General features: G+C 47.2%; 1 protein-coding gene across 4 annotated transcripts in view; it reads left to right on the forward strand.

Moving 5' to 3' along the window:
* Nucleotides 1-2,552: 2,552 nt before the first annotated feature.
* The window catches only part of abcc9 (ATP-binding cassette, sub-family C (CFTR/MRP), member 9), a 38,895-nt gene continuing 24,179 nt past the window's right edge, over nucleotides 2,553-17,268 (forward strand). Inside the window, exons 1-15 of one of the 4 annotated variants that reach the window (XM_064319573.1) lie at nucleotides 2,553-2,725; nucleotides 3,390-3,601; nucleotides 5,352-5,515; nucleotides 7,532-7,673; nucleotides 8,163-8,284; nucleotides 8,591-8,757; nucleotides 9,107-9,349; nucleotides 10,283-10,480; nucleotides 12,338-12,502; nucleotides 13,240-13,395; nucleotides 13,979-14,113; nucleotides 14,605-14,767; nucleotides 14,880-14,920; nucleotides 15,850-15,992; nucleotides 16,394-16,502. In XM_064319573.1, the coding sequence (XP_064175643.1) occupies nucleotides 5,377-5,515; nucleotides 7,532-7,673; nucleotides 8,163-8,284; nucleotides 8,591-8,757; nucleotides 9,107-9,349; nucleotides 10,283-10,480; nucleotides 12,338-12,502; nucleotides 13,240-13,395; nucleotides 13,979-14,113; nucleotides 14,605-14,767; nucleotides 14,880-14,920; nucleotides 15,850-15,992; nucleotides 16,394-16,502 (1,923 nt within the window). In that variant the 5' untranslated portion in view covers nucleotides 2,553-2,725; nucleotides 3,390-3,601; nucleotides 5,352-5,376. Of the gene's footprint in view, nucleotides 2,726-3,389; nucleotides 3,602-5,304; nucleotides 5,516-7,531; nucleotides 7,674-8,162; nucleotides 8,285-8,590; nucleotides 8,758-9,106; nucleotides 9,350-10,282; nucleotides 10,481-12,337; nucleotides 12,503-13,239; nucleotides 13,396-13,978; nucleotides 14,114-14,604; nucleotides 14,768-14,879; nucleotides 14,921-15,849; nucleotides 15,993-16,393; nucleotides 16,503-17,268 lie in introns of all 4 variants that reach the window. The other 3 variants (XM_064319569.1, XM_064319568.1, XM_064319570.1) reach the window with 3 other exon arrangements.

Here is a 17,268-nt window from a genome sequence, read left to right on the forward strand (position 1 = left end):
TAGGCCGCGTCACCGCGTCCCAATCCCACAATTCATTTTTCAGACTTTATGCTTTGGAAACTAGGAAGCCTGCTTGCGATGTCTCCCTTTTCATTTTTCCCTGATTCCGTATTGGTGGTGCACACCGTAAAGGAGCGATTTGCATGGGGATCAGTGGTTCTCATTTCAATTCCTGTCCGACAGGCACATGGGACTTTGGTAAGGGGCTGACTCCCCATACCCCTACCCGCTGTCCCAGGCCCAGACCTGGAGAGGGGGCCCTCTGACCAGCCACATGAGCCACTTCCTCACCCTAACCCCCCTTCCCCAGAGAACTTCCACAGGGTCTCTCTCTCACACACACACACACCACTACCACTCACACACACACACTCTCTCTTTCTCTCTCATACACACACACACACCACTACCACTCACACACACATACCCACTGTCTCTCTCTCATACACACACCCACCCTTTAGACAGGGGTTAAACATCAGCCCCACCCCCACCACATACATATCACCCCACACTCCCACCACATATCACCCCCCATCCCCACCAGATAGGTGTCAGTGTCCATTTGGTAAAAGGGTTTGAATTACGCATCACTGTTCCCACCCCTTTCTCAAGTAAATGATGGGTACCCAGCTGTACATGTTTATGTGGTTCTCAGACTCAGAAGGGGGGATACTGTCTTCTGGATAGTGTCTACTTGTGAAGAAATGTGACGTGAGGTCACATGACCCTGTGAACAAAAGTGCAGTCATGTGACCCTGCTAACGGAAAGCCCAGTTCCCGCTGTGAGGCCTTGCAGAGGGAGAAGGAGTCATTTTCACAAAGTGTCTTTCCACCCACTTCAGCAAAATGATTGCTGTTCATAGTTCTGCATTTGAGAAATGCAATACCAGATGCCTTTTCTTTTACCAGAACGGTCACACATGCATGTAGCAGGTGAACTAATTATCTTCAGCCGGGTCTACGGCCTCTGGGGGGAAGCCTGAAAAATGTCAGCCTTTGGCATTGAGAATCAGGCATCAAACACAAAACGCTGTCCGCGCACAGTCGTCAAGAAAGTCAAGCTGGTGCAAAGATGGCGGAGAGTCGCTTCTCTCGAGCCAGGGCATGAAAGGGGAAAAGGAGTGAATCCGGCTGGAGAGGCACGGATAGCGAGGCAGGGCGGGACAGGGCTTCGGGAGAGACGTGGGAATGTTTGTTTCTTTGATCGAGGCTCAGCGCCAAAAGGCTTGTGGGGGTTAAGCTATGCGCCAGCGTCAGGTTACTCATAAATGTTCCAGCGACCTGCCTAACTGGAGCGCTTCACTTCGCGCCAGTGTGTGAGACCAGCGAAGCGGCTTCGTTTGACGAGTCGTGAACCGAACTGTGGCCTGCGCGTGTGGAATGACGACAGAGCGAGGATGCGATGCTCCGTGTGGAAGGGGAAAAAAACTGAATGCCGGGCCTAAATCTGATCATTAGAGATGTTTTTGACTGCTACATACGGTTAAAAAAAGACTGGTTTAAGCCATCACCGAAGTTCCCAATCTCTGTTAACGAAGAAAAAGTAATAATATTGGGATTTGCTTTAAATTGTTATGTAAAATTAAGCACAGATGTTGATTGAATCCTGCCAAATGTCTTTACCAACGTTTCACGGATATCATGTTGCCCACCCAAATGCATGCTCGCCTAACTCCAGTTCGTTTACTGCACAAGGAAGAACAGAAATGAACAACTACACAGAAAACAATTAAACACAATAACGGGCAACTTTTGTTGTCGGGTAGCTTTTGCGCAAGGAACACTTAACGTGACACGAGAACACATCTAAATTCCCGACACAAACTATTACAAAAAGACACATGCCTGTATGATTACGGCCCTCTGCCAGCATTAGATTTCTATTGACAATTTTGTCGCCACATGTAGACTTTCAGATGAACGCATAAACCACTGTAGACTGGCGGGGAAGCAAGGAGAAGACTGTCCCTTTATTAAATGTTTATTGAACAATATAGAAAATTAAGTGAACGCGCAAAATATGAATTCAGTCCCGAGTGATACATTTCTCTCTAGAATAATATTCCAACTGCACGGCGCGTTATGAGAACACTGGAGACATGAGAGCACCGTGAAGCGCCCTTGTAGATGTAATGTAAGCTATTGCTTACGCACACGTTCCCACGGTAGGCTATATCACCCATCAATACACCCGGCACGTCTAATATGCGGTCAAATATCTGCAATGCCAAGTAAAGCCAAGCTTAATTCATCACAGAATTCCAATGTGTAATCATAAAACGTAGTGTATTCGGCACACTGTTTTACTAAAAATTGACTTCAGATTAATGTAAGTGGATCAAGTACATGAAAGCCGTTCGAACTAGATGTATTCGAATGCAAATGTATTAAAATCTCGGCACAAACCGTGTCCCTTTATCTATAACCTAGCTAGGTATGGGCTATGCGTGGTGTATAAAACGCGATTAATATCATCTGAAAGCCGCACGATTCCATGTCGCGCGCCATGGCACGTATAGCTGCCGCAAACTGTGTAGTTGTAACTACGAGAGCTCTCCGGTCTGCCCTGTGCGCGTCCGGGCGTCCGCATTCCAGAGCATTGTAGTTCTACACCAATGTCATGTCTTATTAACGTGATAACAGCGTTTGGGACTATATCTTAGAACAAGGGAGTAAACACGAAGGAATGGACGAAGAGGGATTCTGGACCCGTTACATATAGGTAAGTGGGTCACGGAATGTGGGGTAGTATTTTATTGCACTGCAACAAACCGCGTTTCGAGTGACGACTGCGTTAGCGCAGGGACCTCGCATTGACGTGAGATATGGAGACGCGCACAATCTGCATATATCACGCTGCTTTACATAGCTAATGTGCTGTCAATGAACAGCTATTGTAAAGCTGCCCCATCAATACAGCATGCCACCGTTTTCATGTCTTGTCGAATGACTGAAGGCATAACAGTAATACCAGTTACCAATGGCGGGTGCTGTGTGTGGTGCGGATTTCTACCGAGAATTCCCATCTGATTTATACATTTCACACCAAGACTTAGCCTACAGAAAACAGAAGCCTTAATGAGAGCATAAATGTGGAGGAAAAAAAACATGAATCGGCTATTGAATTATGATAATGCACGTTATTCCTATTCGTTAAATATGTAGCCTATATCACCGATCGTTCGTTCTTGGGCTAAAGGGTATCATAGCCTACATAATACTGAAAATTACAACAATTGATTTTTACAAAATTAATCATCATTAGCTGTGGTTACGATAATAAAATTAGGAAGGTATTGTTTTTTTTAACTATTATTATTATTATTATTATTATTATTATCATCATCATTAGTATGCTAGTGACAGCATTTTTCTGTCCTCGCCAGCGGGTTTTTGGCAGGATGAGACACCCCATGCTCCGGGCAGTTTTTGACGCTCCTGGCTTTGACAAGTTTGGAAATCCGATAGGAGGCAGCACCATGTGCCGCTGAGAACTCACAGCTAAAAATAATCCGCTTCCATTATACTCCGTCTGATCACACTCTCTAAAAACCCGGCTCCAGGAATGAAGCTGAGTCCATAACCATACTTTGCCGAGGTAAGCCATTATTAGAGATTCATATTCCATGTTCTGCGTTATGTCGTTTCTTTTGTTCCGCTGGCAGTGGAAAGGAGTCTGTGATGAATTGATCTATTTTGATTTGAGTTGTGCCGGCAGTAATACCTGTGATTTTTAAAATGACTTATTTATGTATTTATTTTTAGATCTTTTAAATATCGTGTCTAACTATATAAACGACTCTGGGCAATACTTGTTTAAAACAACCTTCAAACGAAGAAAATGTTGGAGGAAAAACTGACATATTTATCTGCCAACTTTTAGGATACTTTGTGAACTAATAATAGTAGCCTAGCCAGCAGAAGCAAATGCGAGGACTGTTTCACACAAGGGAGATTGTTTAGGTATCTTATGACCATATTAAGTTCTTTTATGTTTAGCTGTGTACGCAATGGCTGTAATATTGCTAGGCTAGGTTTCAAAATAAATAAACAGATAAATAACTACAAAGAAAATATATTAATATGAGTATCCATATAAAAAAAACAAAACATTCCAAACAAAGGTATGGGATTACCAGTTACAGGAAACAGTGGACATTAAAAACACAATCGCATGTGAAGAAGCAGAACTACAGCATGTGTTTTCACCATACATAGCGTTTGTGTAGTCAGAAGCCCGAATAGCGCAGCTCACTCCTAATTTATTAATAAGGTTAGGGAGGTCGCAAGAGTCAAGGACAAACAGTGTCGATGTGACCATGACCCAAACGCGGAAAAAAGGAGACGTCTTTATTTGGGGGAAAGCACAGCATCATAGTCGTTTTGTGCCGCTGCTACCTTTTCTAAGTTTGTATGACACCACGTCAGAACATCATTGCACTTACACATCCTACATTTACTGAACAAGGGAAATTAGAAATTCACTGATCTTGACGTTTTGGTTACGTGATTTATCTTGTCTGTTAACTGTAACGCCATGTCTTCACAATAGATGTAGATCTGTTCTTGTTCTTAAAAACACTTACTGGTAATTTCAATTGAATTATGCATGTGCAGAAGTCCTAATAATTTCCTTGTCAAATATGAACTGCATAATATGACAGATAAATTATATATAATTAATAATTCCTATATTACTTAAGCAACCGGTTAACAAATTGGTAAAGAGTTGCTCAAAGATGGAATGCAGACTGGGTCATCTGATTGTTTGTGACATGCCATACCCACAATGCAACACGGGATGAGAGACAGTGCATTGTTTTATCCAAATCACAATAACTGGACATAATTACCCCGCAAACAATTTATCGGTGACCAGGATTATCATAGGGATTGCGTAAATGTTCTGAATACGTAAATTTGTCGACTTTCATTATTGTCCCGTGAACATTATTTGTAAAATCACGAAACACTGCAGGACGGTTTTTAGGGGGTTATTCGATGCTGTTATTTTTGTGAAAAACAATGCAAGTTGCCTATATAATCTGGACAAGTAAATGAATTCAAGAAATCTGTCTTTCACTAGGTTTGGAATATGCCAGTGATATGTAGTCTCCATATTTTTTCTCATTACTAACTCACAACCATTAAGGGATGTTACCAGTACCAGTTATGTGAGATATGTCTGCACTGTTTTTTTTTTCTGTGATTTTTGCAGAGCTTGCGAGAATGAAGTTTTCATCATAATATTCTCACAGCCGTACAGGAATCTAATCTGAACAGTTCCCTAACATTCCACAGCGTTTGTGTTAACTGAGATTTGGTCCTTTCTGCCGGTCTGGCCCAAGATTTTCTCAGTATCGATCCGGCACCATGGCCTTCTGCGGAAGTGACCAGAAGAACTCCTACAGCGTGGAGGGCGGCGTCCTGAACAACGGCTGCTTCGTGGATGCTCTCAATCTGGTCCCCCACGTCTTCCTCCTCTTCATCACCTTCCCCATCCTCTTCATCGGTGCGTAGAACAAGGGTGCCAAACCATCAGCCTCAGAAGTACCGTTTGGTTTTTTCGTGGTTTGCTCTAAATCAACATCCAGTTTTAGGCCTTTGGACATTTTACTGTGCAATGTTAAGTCAACCCTAACACTGTAAATTCAACTAAATCCCAGTGGGTTGAATGAATTAACACTGGGTTGGGTTGAATGAATTAACACAGTGTTGAATTAACACTGGACATTTTACTGTGTGCCTGGTTTAATTTCAGTGATGGGTTTAAGAGTCCACACACCTCATTTCCCCGTGTTAATGGTTATTAATCATGTAGTGATCATATTAAAATACCTGTCAATGTCTGCGTTGAATTCTCTTGCACTATTTCTTAATTTTGGTGCTTATTTGGTGACTTCATCCAGACTGACAATGGTAGCACCCTTTTGATAACAATAATTTGCAACACAGGCACCTTTCAAGACTTGCACCATTTCACATATGTACACAGTACATGCCTTGGGTCTGTCTCTGGCAAATATGTAAGCACCTGTATAGTCGCAAGTACAAGTGGGTTTCGTTTCACCCGCGCCCCCCCCCCCCCCCCACCCCGCGTCGTCTCCTTTGTGCAGTCAGTTGCCTCTGCCGAGCTGAGTTAAGGAGAACAGCTTTTCCGGGTTTTACTGAGCGCAGTGATCCAGCTATCTCCGTAATCCTGTTTCGAGAAATACCCCCCCCCCCCCCCGACCGCCGCGGGGCTGGATGTACTTTTCCTTGTTCCATCAGCGGCTTCCGCTGGAACCCGAAAGCCCGCGCTTCCCATACTCGATGGGAATAACCCCGACCCGTGCCCCCCCACCCCACCCCCACCCCCCGCGCGCTCCCTTGGGGACCCCTTAATTGGCGCTTCCCGGTGGAAGCTTTCATGATGTTTGGATAAGCACTGTGAGAAAGCCCAGAGTCATTTCCTACGACTAAATTTCCCTTCGCGTCGAAATGACAACTTCAGTTTAACTCCGCAAAAAAAAACAAAACGGGTTTATTCATAGCCACCGTCTTCGATGCCCTTCTCAAATTTTTGCTGCAGCACTAAAATATGACGTATATAAAATTGCAAACCTCTGTTTTGATGTGACTTGTTTCTCAAAAGGACAGAGCAATTGCGAGCTCGTTAATTAGACTTATGACTTATGACTGATTCAGTTCATTAATTGAAAAGTCAATTAACTTTTTTCGTGAATTGAATGAATTTTAAGTTTCCTATAGCTGGGGTGTGCGCTCTGTATTTGTTGTTGTTTAGATTGGTGCATTAGCCTTGCTTTTGTTTCAGTTTCTTTTATGCTTCATGCTCCATACAGACTTCCTCAGCAGAAGTCAACATGCTGGCATTGTCTGGGTTCAAAACCAGACCGTGGGGCCCATCCACACATTAGCCGTGCCGTAACGTGGGGCTGCTGGTTGGCATGGACGGGCCCCATGGTCTCGGATCTAATCCACTGTGGCCGGTAGCTCCACAGGGCGATGCGCGATCGGTGGTTGTGTAGCCCGAGGGCATGGGAGCGTTCAGGTGGTTAGGGGTCTGCGTTTGATCGCCATCTAGCGACCCCTGCTGGTCGATCGGGTGCCTGCGGGCTGCAAGCCGCATGTGAAAGGTCTTCCTGCGACTCCAGTGCATTTCAGCTCGCCGGCTCAGCTTTGGCTCCGAACACATTGCCGCCGCAGCTCACACACAGGCGCCGAGGTTAGAAAACGTCACAGGTGTAGCGCCAGTTTGGGACGTCCGCCCGGGCAGGCAAATTCTGCGCGGACGTCATCCGGGGGGGTTTCGGTCAGCCTTCTGAAAGCAAGCGATGTCAAAAAGGAGGGCATGGAACAGTGTTTGACTGGGCTCGCCTGTCCCCAGATTCAGGCAAATTCTGTGCAGGATGTCCTCCCCAGGAGTTTCAGTCAGCCTTCTGAAAGCGATGTCAAAAAGGAGGGCACGGAATAGTGTTTGACTGGGCTTTTCTGTCTGCCCCCCCTCCCCCCCCTCCTCCCCCTTCAGGCTGGGGAAGCCAGAGCTCCAAGGTTCAGATCCACCACAACACCTGGCTCCACTTCCCCGGGCACAACCTTCGCTGGATCCTCACCTTCGCCCTCCTCTTCGTGCACGTGTGCGAGATCGCCGAGGGCGTCGACTCCAACAAGTGGGTCCCCCCCACGGACGAGACCGCCACGCTCCCCGCGGGTCGGACGGAATCTCGGAAACAATCGCTTTTTTTTTTTTAGAGCTGAGCTCATGCGCCACGGTCATTTGCAGGGAAATGTTTCACTTATAATTCGCCCGGTTAGACTCCTCTTCGTGTTCGTGAGCTCCGCGATGGGCGGAGCTGTAGTTGACCTGTCAATCACTGGCTTGCTAGAACAAATCAAAGGCATTGCCAAACCCGTCAGTCACTTGATAACGTATGCTTGGCTCCTCCCATTTATGGCCTTGTGAAATCCCGCTGTACCCTCATTAGTGCTCACTTTTCCAGTATGCTCTTTCATCTTGTTAAGGCTATTCATTTTTCAATATTTCCAGTGGAACAGAACTTTCAGAGTATGAAGTATGATGAGAGACTTCCAAAATAATTCTTCAAGAGGAAAAGTGTCCGGCTCAGAATAGGTAAATATTTCACGTTGGATTTTTTCAGGCGAATGGTCAGCAACCACCTTCACCTGTTCCTCCCGGCAGTCATTGGGTTCATAGCGGCTACTACGTCCCTGGTGTATTACCACAACATCGAAACCTCCAACTTCCCCAAATTATTACTTGGTGAGTACGACGAGCAAACGGCTCATTTGTGCATTTTCTCAGTCCACGTCGGTGACACGTCACAGAACTGGAGCGCTGATCTAGGGACGGCCTTCCTTCGTCCGTATCGCAAACCTTACCCGCAAATATCCAAACGTGAAAACTGATCCTGGATCAGCCGTCTTGCTCTGGTGTGCTTCACAGGCCCAGTTCCAAGCCAAAGCAAGCTGACAGCGTGGCGAAGAGAGTCGAGGGATTTTGTCGAAAATGTACCGTGGAAGTTAACGTTGTTGTTTCTTTTATTTTTATTTATTTTTTAATCGGCAGCATTGTTCGTTTACTGGGTCTTGGCCTTCGTCACGAAGACCATCAAGCTGGTGAAGTACGCGCAGAACAGCGTGGGGATCGAGCACCTTCGCTTCTGCATCACGGCCCTGCTGGTCCTGCTGTACGGCCTGCTGATGGCGGTGGAGATCAACGTCATCAGAGTGAGGGTGAGCGCTCCTCGCTTCCCCGCGCCGTCGTCACGTCGGCCCCATCCGGTCCGGCGTAGTTTTTTTTTTTGGCTGGACCGCAACAGCGGGGCCAGCCCTACGAACGCGAATGTCTGTGACTGAGTGACTGAGTGATGAAGTTACACCATTGGTCGGCCGAGTTATGAAGTTACACCATTGGTCGGCCGGATCACGCGTGTTAGGTCCAGCCATATACTAGGTTTCCTAGTCTTGTTATTCCGCCATGGCTCGCTCGCTCGCTTGCCATTGGCTCACCTGCGCGGCCGAAGTCTTGGTGCGCGTACACCCCGTTGACGACCGCCCCCCTTGTGTGTGTGTTCCTCCGCAGAGGTACGTCTTCTTCGCCAACCCCCAGAAGGTGAAGCCCCCGGAGGACCTGCAGGACCTGGGCGTGCGCTTCCTCCAGCCGTTCGTCAACCTGCTCTCCAAGGCCACCTACTGGTGGATGAACCCCCTGATCATCGGCGCCCACAAGCGGCCCATCGAGCTGAAGAGGATCGGGAAGCTGCCCATAGCCATGCGGGCGCTCACCAACTACCTGCGGCTGAAGGACGCCTACGAGGAGCAGAGGGTAAGGGGGGGGGCCGACTCCGCCCAAAACGCAACCTTGCCGACTCCGCCCAAAACGCGACCTTGCGGACGGCGTAGGTCACCTTGCGGCCTGGGATGTTCCGCACGTGAAAGCAGTAACGGAGTAAGACTAAGCCGTAGAAAATGTCACACGTGCAAAACGAATGCTTCGCTCGAGTGGGGTTTAGTTTAGAATTCTACCGCCATACCGTTTTTTAAAATTATTTTACCAGTACTCTACCAGCCTACTGTTGTCCTCTGTCCTTATTGTTGTACCGTTGCAATGGTATATACACTTTTTTTAGACATAAGAATTATTTAAGCTGAAATTGGTGAAAAGAAATTCTCTGCAACGCCCAGTAGAGCTAACTACAATCCCTAACTACAATGAAACTACAATCGCCCATAATGCATTTCTCTTGTGGCTAAAAAAAAAAAAGCCACGCTTTCCTGCCCAAGAAGGGAATAATGAATTACTGTCTGTCTTGTAGAAAATTCCAGAACAACCGTGCACACAAGCTTTGAGGCCCTAGCTACTCACGTCCCTCTCTCTTGGCTATGGGTAGTGCAGTGTCATCTTCTTTTAACATGGAACTTGCCTCAAACAGACACTCAGCTTTACAGTTTACTAATGTTTTTTCCTTTATTCTGTGTCTATTTTCATGTGAAGCACTCGCTGCATGTAATTTCTTTATTGTAAAGCACTTTGAGCTGCATTTCTTGTATGAAAGGTGCTATACAAATAAAGTTAATTATTATTATTATTATTATTATTATTATTATTGATAATGATTTTTCCATCAAATATACTTTGTGGGTCGACGGGGAAAATGAAAGTGGGTCTTTTGGTTAAACTTACCCTTGAACGTCTTGTGAATGAGCGACGCGCTGTTTGTTCACTGTTGGCCGTCCTCGCGGGGGTGGGGGGGGGCAGACGGCGGACGACCCGGAGAAGGCCCCCTCCATCTGGAAGTCCATGTACCGAGCCTTCGGGCGGCCCATTCTCCTCAGCAGCACCTTCCGCTACCTGGCCGACCTGCTGGGCTTCGCCGGGCCACTCTGCATCTCCGGCATCGTCAAGCACCTGGACAGCACCAACCAGACCGACGCCACAAACCGGACCGCGCCCCAGGTGGGTCTCTAGAACGTTCCAACCCCGTTTCTAGAACGTTCCGTGAGAATAGCGGGTAAATGTTTTTTTTTAGAGGAACTGTCCTAAAACATTAATCGGGTAGCACAAACCAGACCAATGCCGCAAACCGGACCGCGCCCCAGGTGGGTCTCTAGAACGTTCCAACCCCGTTTCTAGAACGTTCCGTGAGAATAGCGGGTAAATGTTTTTTTTTAGAGGAACTGTCCTAAAACATTAATCGGGTAGCACAAACCAGACCAATGCCGCAAACCGGACCGGGCCCCAGGTGGGTCTCTAGAACGTTCCACTCCGTTTCTAGAATGTTCCGTGAGAATGGGGGTAAATGTTTTTTCGAGGAACTGCCCTAAAACATTGTTCTGTTTTGATTGAACTTTGTAAAAGTGGTTGACTAGAATCTGGAATTTCAATACGTACATTTGGAACATTCCAAAAAAGGCTATTCACGCACATCCTCGCTTTTTTCATGACTGAACTGTCAGAGGTTATTGAGTGCATGCGAGACATGCCCTGAACATTGTTTTGTGTCAGAACTTCCTAGTTAGCTGGGTCATTTGTGTGAAAGCTACTGCGTAAGGTCAACTGGGTTCTGTTTCTCTGCAGCACAGGGACCACGGGGGAGGGGGGATTACAACAAACTGGCAGAAATTCAGTCCCGGTTCTGCCCCCTTGACGTTGCTGTTGTTGGGGGGCTGTCAGACTTAGTACTGCTGATGTTGCCTTCTGGCTGTTTTGTCATCGCTCGCCAGTACAGGCTGAAAAATAACACGTTTTGGCCTTGTTCGATTAAATCTGCATCTTTTTATTGGTTCCAGGAAAGAAAGCATGACATCTACAGACATTGTAGTGTACGTCAACTGCGTTGAAACGCAGAGGTCAAATTGGCAAGTTCTCTTCCAGTTCTACGGCAGACCTGTTGGCTAAGGTCTTGGCTCACCGAGCAAGCCCCACACTAATATTCCTGTGGTGTATTGGGTCGGTCATATTCATATTTTAATATCTGTTGGTGCTAATGGTTATGTGTCAACACATTGTGACCTTCTTATGGTGAGGAGGCACCCTCACTGTACTTGTTCAAAGCTGTAGGCTACTGGATGGGGCGTTGCTACTGGTTTTGGGGTGTGTGACCCCCCCCCCCCCCCCCGGTATGGAGTTGGAAGAGACCACTGTATAGCGAGGGGGAGGTGGGCAGTGAGAGAGCAGGTCTGACGTGGAAAATTCCCCCGTCACATCACACTCCGTCAGGCAGACTCACCCAGCACACAGATCGCTCTCTGGGGAACATCATCGTCGGTTTCCCTTGGGTCTTCCGCTCCGCTTATGTAATCCCCTCCATCCCGACCAAGCCTTTCACGATGAGAACGCTTAACCCCTTTAAGGTGGGAAATCATAAGCATGTGATTAGAGCGTTCGTAACTCAATGTTATAATGCTGGCATAAACACGACTGGTAATTGAAAGCAATGGAGTTCTCGAACACTGACATAGAATTCTGAAAACGCATTCCCAAAAAAAAAATTTGAAGGGTCAGAGGGCATCAGAGAACATTAGGTTGAGAGATATAATATTATTAGATGAGGACAAGAACGGTATCAGAATGCGTTTATTGTTCCAAAGAAGTTCGGGTGCAATCAAACCGTTCGACGCATACTTCAGGCTCTTAACTTGGAGTGTCCCCTGGTGCTCATCTTTCAGCCATGAAAAAAACATCCTAAATCAGTTAATATTTTATGAATGCGCCAAATGTAAATACAGGAATCCCAGAGTCCCTCCAACATTCCCTAGCCTACCAATAAAATCAGAATGAAGGACTTGCTTTTGTTCCCCTGGTTTGTGTCAGGCCATGCATTTTGGGGTCTACTTCCTGTCCTCACACGAGCTTCTCGAGGGAACCTATGTCCTGGCGGTCCTGCTGTTCCTGGCCTTGATACTCCAGCGGACGTTCCTGCAGGCCTCCTACTACGTCACCATAGAGACGGGGATCAACCTACGGGGGGCGCTGTTGGTGAGTGGAGGACCCCCCTCCGTCCAATCGGGGAACACACACGACGGTCCGAACACATTTTAGACCGTGGCCGCCAACTCAGATACTCTTTGTTTTTAATCTTTTTGAAATTTGTGACAGAAATGTGATGGAAACCAGCAGCTGTCCTCAGATAGTCTAAACACTCAGCCAGTAACAGATTCTCACACGGCGAATAACAGCCTCCCAACACAACCCAGACACCCAGCCAATTACAGATTCCCACACAACCCAGACACACAGCCAATAACAGCCTCCTACACAGCCCAAACACCCAGCCAATAACAGCCTCCCATATAACCCAGACACCCAGCCAATAACAGCCTCCCACACAGCCCAAACACCCAGCCAATAACAGCCTCCCATATAACCCAACCATCCAGCCAATTACAGCTTCTCACACAGCCTTAACGCACAGCCAATAAGAGCCTCTCAGTGATATCTGGGGTCCTAAGACAGGGGTTAGAATTTTTTCATGCTGCCCCACCCATTCATCCATATTTAAAATTTAGCCCAGCATAAGTTCAAACATGGAAATTAAATGTCGCAAGAGTTTGACTGATTGATTCAGTGTCCCACCAGAACCTACTAACCCACCTCTTCCAAGACTCCTTTAAGATATTTAGTGATACAGCGCAGAATGCAGCAGATCTCATGGCCCTAAGAAATCACAGCTTACAACAGACTGTGAGTAGTCCGTCTCCTGCTTCCTTTTACAGGCTATGATCTACAACAAGATCCTTCGCCTGTCCACATCCAACATGTCCATGGGCGAGATGACTCTGGGACAGATCAACAACCTGGTTGCCATAGAGACCAACCAGCTGATGTGGTTCCTCTTCCTCTGCCCGAACCTATGGGCCATGCCAGTCCAGGTACCAACCTTAACCGAGACGCTGCAATACATTACATTACCTTATGGACATTTAGCAAACCCTTGTCGTTACGGTGATGGTGAGCACTGTGACGGCAAAGCAAGTAGCCATGTTTAAAATCGCGGCCTGTCTCCAGTGAACACGAGGATGAAGGTACTTCCGCTGCACGTACAACAGAAAACAGCACTATGTAATGCAGTGCGACTCTACACAGTGTTCTGTACCCGAACCAACTTAACCACTTCTGCACGGCAGAGCTCGTAAGTAGATGACCAGGAATAGCATTCCCAGTGTTTCCTGTTGGACGGTCTCAGTTGGTCTTACTGTTAGTTGGACAGAAGGCTGTCTGTCTGTCTGTGTGTTCATCTAGAGTCCATAAGTAGATTTGATCAGGATTAGCATTCCTCGTGTTCTGATGGACTCTCTGGTTTAGTCATACTGTAAGTTTGACAGATGACCGTCTGTCTGTCTGTGTGTCTGTGTGTTCATCTAGAGTCCATAAGTACATTTGATCAGGATTAGTCATACTGTAAGTTTGACAGATGACCGTCTGTCTGTGTGTGTGTCTGTGTGTCCCACACAGATCATCATGGGTGTGATCCTGCTGTACTACCTGCTGGGGCACAGCGCCCTGGTCGGGGCGGCCGTCATCGTGCTGCTCGCCCCGGTGCAGTACTTCATCGCCACCAAGCTGGCCGACGCGCAGAAGAGCACGCTGGTGAGCGTCGCGCTAGCACGGCGCTAGCGCCCCCCGCTGGCTAGCGTGAAAGCGCATGTTCGAGGGGCCACTCGGTGACTAGTATGAGACGGTTCCAGATGGCAGATTCACGGAACGTCGCAGACTCTCCAAATTAAATTAGTACGAATAGCCAGTATTTTTAACTGCTGCTGGGAGTCCTCTAGTAGCAGAACAATCAGAAAATTTACTCACTGAACATGTAGCTGCAAAATGGCCATCTTCCAACTCCTCCCTCCTGCAATTTGTTACCCTGGCAAAGAGAACCTTCTACACTGTATTTTCACGCGTAAATATCTGCTGTAACTTCCTATCCCTGCGATGCTCCTTGTGACTTAAAAAACAGTTTAAGGGACAGCCGAGAAAAACGGTTAAAAGGCACAAATCTGGAATGTTTACCCCGACCTTTCGAGGAACGTCCCAGAAACCAAAACCTGGTCAGTGGCGTAAATCCTCAATCCCCCCAAATTTAGGACCACTCCACGGATCGGCTGAAGACGACCACGGAGATCCTGAGGGGCATCAAGCTGCTGAAGCTGTACGCCTGGGAGAACATCTTCTGCAACAGCGTGGAGGAGACCAGGAGCAAGGAGCTCACCAGCCTGAAGACCTTCGCTCTCTACACCTCCATGTCCAGTGAGAGGCCGCCTTGCACACCCTGAACAGAGATTCACCTCCGCCATCCCCCCCCTTCCTTTGCAGACCTGAATAACCCTCCCTCTCTCTCTCTCTCTCTCTTCGTCCGTAGTTTTCATGAATGCCGCCATCCCCATAGCTGCGGTGTTAGCGGTAAGTCGGGTTTATTTTCAGCGCCGAGCGCGAGAACTGCAAACTGCACTCTGCTTGCGGTGTGCCTGAGACGCACAGACGTTTCAGACTGCCCAATAAACCGAACAGACAGGTGTAACACCGGGGGAAAGCCACATGGGCTGTCTTATTCTCACATATATAAGAGGAAGCATTAAAGCCATACTATGAGAGAGTCTGCTAAATGCCTGTAATGTAGTGTAATGTAATGTAATGTAATGCAATTGCAGTAGCTAGCGAAAAACAGTCCGCTTGAAACCTGATCACACACACAGGCTCCGTAGCCACACCCACCCCTCCCCGCACAGAAAATAGCACCACGCCCAGAAATGTCCCGAACACATTTTAGAAGAAGAAATGCGGGCAGAGGGGCAGAGGAGTGAATTTGGCACAAGTGTGTAAAGACTGAGATTGCGTGCATAGAGAATCCTGCATAGTATTCCTTTAAACAGAATACTTCCCATTGACAAAAAAACTCAAAAACTAAAAATGAATCATAACTGGTCAAACGTATGTCTCAGCACTTTTGCTAAAGAGAAAAATTTGGGAAAGTTTTGTATATAGATGCCAAAGACAAATCTAAAAAGTCAAAATTCACAAAAATAAATCCAACAAAAATTTTAATGAACCAATTACAACTTATTGGATATTAACTGAAAACCAAGATAATAGCTACAAAATGATTTATGTTTAAAAGGTTGCAGTACTGTAAGAGTATGATTCAGAAGTGTATGGTACAGTAAGAGTATGATTCAGAAGTGTACGGTACAGTAAGAGTATGATTCAGAAGTGTATGGTACAGTAGGAGTATGATTCAGAAGTGTATGGTACAGTAAGAGTATGATTCAGGACAATAAATGATTTCATGTTTTAAACTGCTGATGTGGTGGCCTCTGTTGTGCGGAGCGCAGACGTTCGTGACCCACGCGTACATCAGCCATTCCAAACTCACACCGGCCGAGGCCTTCGCATCCCTGGCACTCTTCCACATCCTGGTCACCCCCCTCTTCCTCCTCTCCACCGTGGTCCGGTTCGCCGTCAAGGCCTTGGTCAGGTGAGAAGACTGGGTGTGCAAGATACCTCGACTGGCTAGGTGTGGGGGTTAGGGTTCTGTGAGGAGCAATGATTGGTTGGGTGTGGGGGTTTGGGCTGTGTAAGAGGTCATGATTGGCTGGGTGTGGGGGTTAGGGTTGTGTGAGAAGCCGTGATTGGCTGGGTGTGGGGGTTTGGGCTGTGTAAGAGGTCATGATTGGCTGGGTGTGGGAGTTAGGGTTGTGTGAGAGGCTGTGATTGGCTGGGTGTGGGGGTTAAGGTTGTGTGAGAGGCCATGATTGGCTGGGTGTGGGGGTTAGGGTTGTGTAAGAGGTCATGATTGGCTGGGTGTGGGGGTTAGGGTTGTGTGAGAAGCCGTGATTGGCTGGGTGTGTGAGGAGCTGAGTATCTGTTTGTTCCCAGCGTGCAGAAGCTGGGCGAATTTCTCCAGAGTGACGAGATTGGAGATGACAGCTGGAGAAATGGAGATATGCCCGTGTCACTGGAACCCTGCAGGAAGCATTCTGGGGGCGTGAGTACTGAGGGCCTCTGTCACCATACGGGACCCACATCCAAATATACATCACTGCACTGCTATAGGACACATACACACACATACATCACTGCACTGGTATAGGACACACGCACACATATATACATCACTGCACTGTTATAGGACACACACACACATATATACATCACTGCACTGTTATAGGACACGCACGCACGCACACACACACATACATCACTGCACTGCTATAGGACAGATACACACACATATATACATCACTGCACTGTTATAGGACACACACACATATATACATCACTGCACTGCTATAGGACACACACACATATATACATCACTGCACTGTTATAGGACACGCACGCACACACACACACACACATACATCACTCCACTGCTATAGGACACACACACACACATAGATATACATCACTCCACTGCTATAGAGCTGGACACCTCTCAGGCTTTCTTTCGAGGGTAAATCTGAGGCTGTGGATCCTCAGATTAGGTAAGACAGCAGTCAGGGAAGCTCCGCTGTGCTCCGTGAAGCCCTGTTTGGAAAGAACACACTTCCGAGCTCGGGGGGGTTCTCGGCGGGCCCTAACCCTCTGGGACTGGGGGGTCGGAGTTCAGCTGAGACGGCTTCGCTGCAGATCAGTTTCATAAGCAAGCGGCAACAAAAAGAGCGTGAAATGAAACCAACTTGCAGCAAATGAGCCGAGTGATAAAGTCCCTTCGTTTTCAGACGCGAGATCACCGCATCACCGCTTTAATT

This window comes from Anguilla rostrata, chromosome 19 (genome assembly GCF_018555375.3).
Source record: "Anguilla rostrata isolate EN2019 chromosome 19, ASM1855537v3, whole genome shotgun sequence".
In the NCBI taxonomy this organism is placed as follows: domain Eukaryota; kingdom Metazoa; phylum Chordata; class Actinopteri; order Anguilliformes; family Anguillidae; genus Anguilla; species Anguilla rostrata.